The 9057-nt window shown below is 45.4% G+C and overlaps 1 protein-coding gene across 1 annotated transcript; it reads right to left on the bottom strand.

Moving 5' to 3' along the window:
- Positions 1-469: 469 nt before the first annotated feature.
- On the bottom strand, positions 470-4642 carry prss56 (serine protease 56). Its single transcript, XM_076745607.1, has 11 exons — positions 4459-4642; positions 4233-4341; positions 3955-4111; positions 3604-3746; positions 3297-3456; positions 2975-3163; positions 2653-2844; positions 2330-2526; positions 1444-2011; positions 1225-1334; positions 470-1109 (listed from the first exon to the last, which is right to left on the bottom strand). The coding sequence occupies exons 1-11, from the start codon at positions 4623-4625 to the stop codon at positions 936-938; spliced, it is 2166 nt and encodes a 721-aa protein (XP_076601722.1). The 5' UTR covers positions 4626-4642; the 3' UTR covers positions 470-935.
- Positions 4643-9057: the final 4415 nt, after the last annotated feature.

Consider the following 9057-nt stretch of genomic DNA (forward strand, 5'->3'; position numbering starts at 1 on the left):
GACTCAAAAGCGTCACTTCCTGAAAAAGCAGTTGTCTTTACTCGCTACGCTCTGACTCATGACAACAAGAGGCTATAAAGGTCAGCCTAGTTCTGTGTCCAGTTACAATTCCCCGTCCTGGAAATAAGGAGTGAAGACAGGGACGAGGTGGGAGGTACTTCTCGCCAAAGCACGGCAGCTGCTGTGCTGATGGCAAAGTGTACCATTAAAGGGTCAGAGGACTGAGGTCAATCTGGGGTCTCAAAATGAGCCAATCAGCATTGAAAACGTGTCTCAAGAGAGTACGTTTGGATCTCGGCTGAGCCGCTGTGCACCAGGACCAAAATACTGCAGGATTAGCAGCCAGACTAACCGCTAATTCAAACATCTCACTTCTAAAATTCAATTTGGCGTTACATGATTACAACATTCAACACATACCATATCATTAATCATTTTATTTATATATAGATTTTTTTTTTTTTTTTTACAAAAATACAAATGCTTTGTTCTATACAAATAAATATGGTAGGAATAAGGTAAGAATATGAATAATATATACAGTCTGCATGCTTCACAAGAGGCTCAACCTTTGCAAAAGAAAATATGAATAACTTATCATTTTGTACAGATTCATAAGTTAGACAAGGCTGCGTCTCGCAACCACATACAAAACAAAAAAAAAATCCTGTGGCCTGATGGGCGGGTGATAGTTGGATTGATACATTCATGGTTGGGTTTTCTTCTAGAGCCGAAGTCAAGCTCTCACATGGGGAAAACAAAGTAATGTTTCTCACAGGAGGGACTGAAGGAGGGGTAAAGTTTTCGTGAGTGTGCGTTTTATGTGCGTCTCCCTGTCCCATGATGAGGGGTTTCTGCAGGTCTCTTGGACAGTCTTCGTGCATCTCTCCTTTCAGTCTTTCATTTCTGGCATCTCACTCACTGTTATGGCAAAATTAAGTCTTGAGTGCCTCCAGTGCCAAAGCAATGATCCTTGGCACGCTGCGGTAGAATGACTCATTCTCCAAGCCCACGAGACTGTAGAAGGTTAAAGGTCGTCCTCCCACTACAGCTCTGACCCGCGCCTGGTAAAGTCCTCGATCGTTTTTGGAACTCAGATCAACTAAAACCTGAACAAAAAAAGAATCAAGAAAGGAGACAGAGAAAATTAATCAATACGTATGCTAAAAATGTTTCCGTTTGGTGAACTTTTACTGAACTTCTCCATCTTAAACGATAACTTACCTCTTGGAAGATCATGTGTAGGTTCTTGCTGGGGATGCTTAAGACCCATCTGTAAGAGTCTCTGACTTGGCTGACTTGCTGTGAGGACTCTCTCACTCCAGGACAAACTACTGCGACAAAAACAGTTCATATAAGAAATAACATCTACACACAAACAAATATTACAACAAATATACATTTATAGAAATATATCATGTTAGAAGTGGGCGTGGCACATACTTTTCCCATTGGTCCCGGGCAGTTGCCTCTTGCGAAGAAGGCTCCTGTATTTTCTGTGAAGGCTGGAAGTCTCTACAGCATGCACAGTTTGTTTGGGGTCAGCAGTCGTCTCTGTGTGAGCACCCTCACTGATCAGCTGATCGACAGTTGTTGACTGCTCCGGTGGTGGTAACGCTGAAGATTTTAATTCTGTTCTGTCTCCATTCTCAACAAAAGTAAAATCCTCTGAGGCGGCGCTCCATCTAACATCAGGAGAAGCATCTCTATTGACAAAGGTTGTATCTTCTGTCACAATTTCATCTTGTGTCCTTATTTTCTGAAATTCATTCATCAGGGCAGTTAGAAGTGACCAAGGCTGCTGGGACTCCTGGGAGGATGAGGGGCCGGTGTCGACTGATGCTTCAGTGGAGGAAGCAGGAAAAGGGGGACTGTTGGGTGACTCCTCCTGCAGGTAGAGTGTGTCCAAGTGCATGATGGGAGGAGCAGCTCTGGAGTCCAGTTTGGAGCGCAGAGCTGAGATAACAGATCGAAGTTCTCCCTCTAGCCGATGCACTGAGGAGTCCTCTGTCTGGGGATGACATGTAAAAACAAGTTGGATTTTAAGTTTAGCTTCCGATAATTCACATCAAAACATTATATTTAACTTTCCCAAACTGCCTTTCAAAAAAGAAAGGACAAAAATGGAAGAAAATAGCAAGCAACACGCTGAAGACCTAATCAGTAAACCCTCACCTGTAAACCATTACTGATTAACACAGTTTACTTTTGAAGGACTTCTGAACAGTCAAACATCAGTCTGTGCTGAGAGTATTTCAAAATGATGTGATATGACGTGACGCAAACTCATCCTCGTTTGGACATTTTCCAAATACCACAAATGATCTACCTGTGAGAAAAGGTTGTCCTCCTGTCTTGCGGAGGAGATGTCTGTGGTTGTGTCAGGGTGTTGTTTGTCCAGGTCCTCAGCCATGTTTCTCAGGTATTTCTCCCAGTCATCCACTGAGGGCCCCACCTCTCTGAATAAGGCTGGAGGAACTGGAGAAGGACCCTGCTCTGTTGGCACCACAGCGCCACCTAGCTGTTCTGCAAAGAAAAAAACACGCATTACAAGAGTAACCAACAACAGAATTTTGCAGTGTACAATGTTGTCATGTTTGTCTTTACATTTTAAATTGGACAGAAGAACAACATAATCTGTCAATCATGTACCTTCAATCTGTGTGAGACCATGGCTCAGACTTAGGTCTCTCCTGTCTCTGGTGTGGGTGAAGGCTGTGCTGTAGATGTGCTCCACCAGCTGAGGCAGAGTCTGGGTGAAGAAAGTCAAGTCGACTTTGTCCCTGATGTAGTCCTCGGCCCTCTGGAGCAAGTCCAACAGGGTCTGCAGGAACGAACGCAACTCTAGGGGGCAAAGAGTGAGCAACAGATCAGAAACCTCTGCACAACCACAAACCAACATAAAGAGTTTATGCAGTTTCTGTTCAACAACCATCAAGTTGGGCTTTTGAATTACTTTGAATTGAGTACTCACGACATTTCTTGAAGCGGGTGAGGCACTTGTCCTCGGCCATTCGGCTGCAAGAGCTGGCAGACTGACCAGGGGGGCAGGTCAGGGTATAGAAGCGACAGAGGGAGCTGAACTCTGACCTCTGCTCCTCCTCCGTCATTTCTGTTGTCTTCAGAAGCTCTGGACATGTTGGCTCCCTGCTTCCAAATGACTCTAAAAAAAAAAAAAAAAAAAAAAAACAAGTACAGATTGCAGTATTGTAGATAGTATTTTAACACACAAGACGTATGCTGTACGCCCAAAGTATTTGAGTTTCTGTGGTGATTTAGTATTGCTTTAAACTCACTTTGTATCTCAGCCTGAATCCAGTCAGAGAAAGCAGACACCCGTGTGTACACTCCAGGCTTGCCCTTCTCCCCACAGCCATCCCCCCAGGAGGTAATGCCGTAGAGTTGGAACCGACCTGAAATTCGGTCCTGGTAGATCAGGGGGCCACCAGAATCTCCCTACAGATGACAGAAAATAACCCAAACGTTAAAAAATATTATCTGTCGGCTAATTTGATAAAATGCATCAGAAACAAAACCAGCATCAGATTTTTTTTTTGCAGTGAATTCAAGGTATGCTAATTCTGAGCTGAAGACAGTTCCCACCTGGCAGGAGTCTATGCCTCCAGAGAGATAGCCAGCACACAGCATCGTATTGGTGACCAGTTCTTTACCAAGGGCACTCTTACAGGTGCTCTGAGGCAGCAGAGGCACCTTGGCCTCCATCACCACGTCAGCAGATGGGCCATCTGTGGAGAACAATGCAAACAGAAATGCACCTCGTTATATCATGAGTACCTTTAGATTTAAATATTTAGCCACATTTTCAAGCTTGCGGTCTTCATAAACAGCACATATTCTCGCAAAAAGGAACAATAATCATTTAATCTTGCTTGCAGAAATCTAATCTATAAATACCTCTAAAGTGAAAATCCATGTCAATTATCTCCCACTCACCCTCATAGAGGGACCCCCAGCCTGCCACCAGACATGGACTGCCAGTAGGGGGCTCCATGCCAGAGGGGAGACACACCGGAGTGACACGGTTGGACAGGACCACCGGGGATGTTAGCTCCACCAGGGCTATATCGTTGTTAAAAGTCTTTGGGTTGAACTGCAGGAAGTGGAGAAGGTTTCATTGATTAAATGGCTTGAAGACTGATCTGGTTGTTTGATGGTTTGACCAGGAAGTGTACTAATACTAATACTATTATTTAGATTGATTACATTGTTACCTTAGGATGAGGGATGATTCGGTTCACTTTGAGAACCTGCTCATCAGGGTCAGTCTTGGTGATGTCAAACTCTCCCACCACAGCTGTCCAGTAACTCTCACTACGGCTGCTGTGGAGGTCAGAACAATAAGAGAAACTAGGAGTGAGAGGAGAAAAAACAATCTCAAATGCTATAGTCAAATCAAAGATATTATTACAGTTGCATCAAAAAGTGATGCACACTCACCCGGCAAAACAATGAGCAGCAGTGACCACCCAGGAGCTGTCCACCAGGACCCCTCCGCACATCAGACCACCATCTAGCTGGAGGTTGACCAGCCAGGGCCAGCTGCCTGGAGGCGCAGGAGAGCCACCCACAATCCGAGAGCGAGGCTGTGTGATGTTTTGCACCATGGACGACCTCTGACCACACACTGCTGCTGGGACAGAGACACACTGATGGTCAAAAAAGGCAGCAAAACTGATTTTTCTTGCAGACAAACATTGAATATTGGAGCTGTGCAAATGAGCCTCACACCTCTTCACTGACTTCACTGACAGAGACAGTAGGATAATCTATGAATGCATGAAAACTTCTTTGTGATCACGTATGCCCTCACCCTGTGCATGCGTCTGTGTAGCAGGTTCCAGGTTCTGCATTGTGTTAAGTAGGCTGCACTGGAGGACACGGGCGCTGCAACTCTCACCCATGATCCTGATGCAGCTCTCCTTGTCCAGTTCACCAGGCGGGCAGCGATGCTGATAGTATGCACAGGCCTGGCTCAGAGCCCAGCTCCGCTGAGCTTCATCCTGAAGCTTCTGGGCCTTACTGATGACATCACAGCTGGGCTCTGATAAGGCACTGGCAGGAGACGCTGTTGGGCAAGAGGAGGAGATATGACAGTTATAGGCATACTAACATTATTTGGCGAGTGTGTGAGACAATGTGACCCAAGAATGAAAAGGGCAAGAGGCACTGTATTTTACTTACAGCACGAACCAGACAGCTGTCCACAGTCCTGAAACAAACAGGGAACACAGCCCCGGCAGCCGGCTTCAGCCCGACTCCTCTCAGATGACGCACGCTCAAGAGCGGACAGAGCACTAGCCATGGCTGCCTCCAGAACCACAGTGCCACGATCAGACAGAGCTGCAGGAGATAACAGGAACACACAGGCAAGAGAGATAATGTTTGAAAAGGCAGAATAGAACAGTGAACCAGACCAATATATTGGACAGGCTGATATGCAGATATAATTTATACTATATTACATTGTGTCTGTGTATATATACAGTATATAGTATATTGTGTATATGTTGACCAATCTGTAACAAGAAATCCCAACAACTTAAAAAACAAATTCAAGGAATTTTTATAAAAAATCTTGACATCCACTGTTGGTTGGACTTCAGTGCAAACTGGACTGATAGCAGGTTTTTGACAAATACATTTGCATTTAATTAATTTCGAAAAAATTACTAGAATTTTGAAAGGAAACAGGCAAACAGGAAGCACCCCCAGGTCGTAACATCGTCATCTGCTGTGGGAACACCATGTGTGTATGTGAGCATTAGCATGAACGGGTGCAGAATTGTGGTATGTGTTTGAGTAGCCCCCTTTTTCTCATGCTGCTCTTTGAGCTCATTGGCAGCATGTTAGGGAGGCTAGCTCACGCTCAGCGCGCTGGTGAGGCTTCTGCTGACACACATCAATCGGGCCGCCGACCCGGCAGCCCCCCTCTGTGCCGCACAACATCACAGGATAGGCCACTAACAACAACAATGCTGATTGAAGACTTAATTAGAAGGCCAGGGCTGAGCTGGCAGAGGCTGGCGGGCAGGGACAGGCCGTAGGGGCACGGGCTGGCAGTCCCGGGGTGGCTGGGACCCCAAAGCCCTTGTTCTAAACACTCCAAACACACATTGCCATCACCAGCCGTTGTATGAAGGCTCTGCTGTACTCAGCACTTCAACTAGAGAGGGCCAGAGGTCTCTCACCACTGTGCTCTATTGCAGGATTAAACAAGTTCCTCTGCAGTAAATCTGTGACAAGTCTGCCTGAGAAAGTGCAAAAATGACACCACTGTAGGCTGAAGAAGAGATCATACATGCAAGTGAAAATATTTCTGTCCTTTCCTGCTTAAGACAGTTTATGAGGATGAATGCTGAAATGCACAGTATCATAAAATGTGTTGTACTACTTCCTCTAAGGTTAGACACCTGCCTCTCATCAGGGAAACACTCAACCATTTATCACGTTAAGTTTCCAAGCATATCACTAATCATCCAGCTGAAACACAAAGTAGGCCCATAGCAAAACAAATAAAGCCTAGGAATTGAACGCGTGTCATCTATGTCAGGGTAAGACACAAGCGATCTCATCAGGACTATCATCAGGTGTTTTGCCTGCTTAAATCTTGGAAAGATATTGATGCTTTTGAAAAATCACAGCATCACCAGTGTTGGTTTGCAGGGTTCTCACTGTAGTGTATTTAAAAAAAAAAAAAGATATGAATAAAAGAAAGCTATAAGAAAGATTTGCCTACACGCTTAAAACGCAGTCATCAGATTTCCAAACTGTCATCACTTCTCCTAACCTATATTGCCACAATTGAGAAAGACTAAAAAACAAGTTGAAATAAAATTACCTTTGAGTGCACTCTGGGGCATCCTGTAGACCTCCCGACCTGTCGGGGCTCCCAGCAAGCAGTCGAGTCCCACAAGCAGCAGTGATATCAGCAGCAGCATGATGTCAGAACATCAGACCTCCACTCCACAGAGACAGCAAGCGGACAGGCAGGAGACACGCAGAGCGAGCTGGGAGGATGCAGAGGTGCTGGAGATGAGTCTAGCCTGCAGTGTTTCCAGGTCCTTATTGTCTGGTTGCTCTCTGCGATCTCTAACTGTCTCCCTCCTCCTGATTCTTTGGGCTCTCTCCCACACTGTGGTGCAGGGCATCTGTCTGTAAGTTTACTTAGAGGAACAATAGGTGCCTGGAGTGGTCCCTGGTATATATAGAGTCCCCAGGGGAACACCAGTAAGAGGGAGGGGGTGGGGTGGGGGGGGGATAGGAGAGAGGGAGAAGAGGGAGGAGGGGGAAATGCTCCCATGGCCAATACACAAACAGATGAATTCATTAAGACTGTGACAGCAAATCGGGCGCAACTTGCCAAGGCTGGACATTACAAAGAGGTTTGGTTCTATGAAAGAGACAGAGGGAGGGAGAGAGAGATGCAGATTGGGAGGGGGGAAAACGGGAAGGCGGAGTGATTGGCTGGGCGGCAGGGAAGGGGGTGTTGTTTGAATTAATTAATGTGAGAGGAAGAGGGAGAAAGTTATGCAGATAAGGATATGGGCTGATGTGACACTGGAGTAGAGCGATGTAGAGCAAGAGAGGGACGTGGACGAGCGTCTGAACCGAGGAGTCACAGCGTGAGTGGAGCGAGGAGCAGGAGATGGAGGGAGGTTGAGTGACAGAGTGTGAGAGAGTGAGAGAGAGGGAGAGGGAAGTGTCTGCCATTCTGCATGCCCCTCAAAGAGGGCATTGTCCCCGGCGTCCCTCTGAGGATGCCCACATCAAAGCCGTCCCCCGGGCATCACTTGGCCGCCGCCTCCATTGATCACTTACAGTCTTTTATCCCCCCCATTAAAATATTGTCAGTTCACATCACTTTTGTCTTTCTCTGCTGAACTCTGCTTTTGTTACATAAAGATACCGCAAAAAAAAAGTGCTCATAAACATGGTGTATTTTTAAAGTCCGGAAGAAATCATTCATTGAACACATCAAAACATTTTTTTTTTTTTGTTTTAGTGTCTTGTATTTCTTGTCAACTTTTTGGATGTCTCCTGTCACTGCTGAAAGAAAATCTGACATTGTGACTGTTGGACAAAATGTCTGAGTCTTGTTATTACAGAGATAATGTATCTAAATCGTTCAAGTGTGTAGTTACTGCAGCCTTTCACCTTTAAGATTTACAGCTCAAACAACAACAACATAATGTGAGACACAACTGTAAAAGAACATTACAGTGAATGTGAAAAGCATTGTGACCACTCTGCCTTATTAAAGCTGAATGTGACTAAAACCTAGGATTTCTTACTGAGGGAAGATGAGTACTCTTCAACACATGAACGAAGCAGATAGAGATCAGGGGCAGCTCTGTATGCAAGAACTGCCAATATGTAATGTGTCAAAATCAGAAATGCAAGTTTGCTTAGTCCAGATCACTGTAATGTCAAAGTATCTACATATTCAAGGAGAGTAAAAATGTCTGCAGAGAGTGATCCAAGTATAAAACAGATACAAACAAAATGTTCTGTACATTCGCAGGCATCAGACAGGGGCATGGTCCGGACCGGTAACCCAAAGGAGAAGCACAAATTGGAGTCAACTTTGAGCCAACTAACTGGCTGAACGATAAAAAGAGTGGCGGCTGAATCTAGCAGGGCATTATCAAAGAGAGCCGTCCACTGCTGCCACAAGCCAGCACTGACGGCAGAGTTCACACTGACAACAACTTAGAGTACGTGTTTAGGGAGTGTGTGACTGTGTGTTTATGTTAGGTTTGTGCAGCCAACTCTGGTGCATTCAAATGATTTGATGGTGAAATAATGCAAGCAGGTGTACAAATGCAAGGTGTCAGAAACAGAATAAAGGGACAGAATAAAGAGGATTAGCAGGATCGAAAAATGATATTTCTTCCTTTTTGAGCTTAACGTTTAGACATTTGTTTGTGTGTGTGTGTGTGTGTGTGTGTGTGTGTATGTATGTTTTGTTGTGTGCATTGTGCCCCAGCCCCCTCCATGCACCCGTGCGGCACAATGGCCCTGAGATCTGAGAGCAGG

The sequence above is a fragment of the Chaetodon auriga genome, chromosome 12 (assembly GCF_051107435.1).
Source record: "Chaetodon auriga isolate fChaAug3 chromosome 12, fChaAug3.hap1, whole genome shotgun sequence".
Lineage (NCBI taxonomy): Eukaryota > Metazoa > Chordata > Actinopteri > Chaetodontiformes > Chaetodontidae > Chaetodon > Chaetodon auriga.

Coding starts and splice junctions, on each gene's coding strand:
- prss56 (XM_076745607.1), bottom strand. CDS start 4,625: ATGGTGCAAAACATCACACAGCCTCGCTCTCGGATTGTGGGTGGCTCT. Junction 3,164..3,296: donor GATTCAGGCTGAGATACAAA/GTGAGTTTAAAG, acceptor TTTTTTTTTTAG/AGTCATTTGGAAGCAGGGAG. Junction 2,012..2,329: donor AGGACAACCTTTTCTCACAG/GTAGATCATTTG, acceptor TGTCATCCCCAG/ACAGAGGACTCCTCAGTGCA.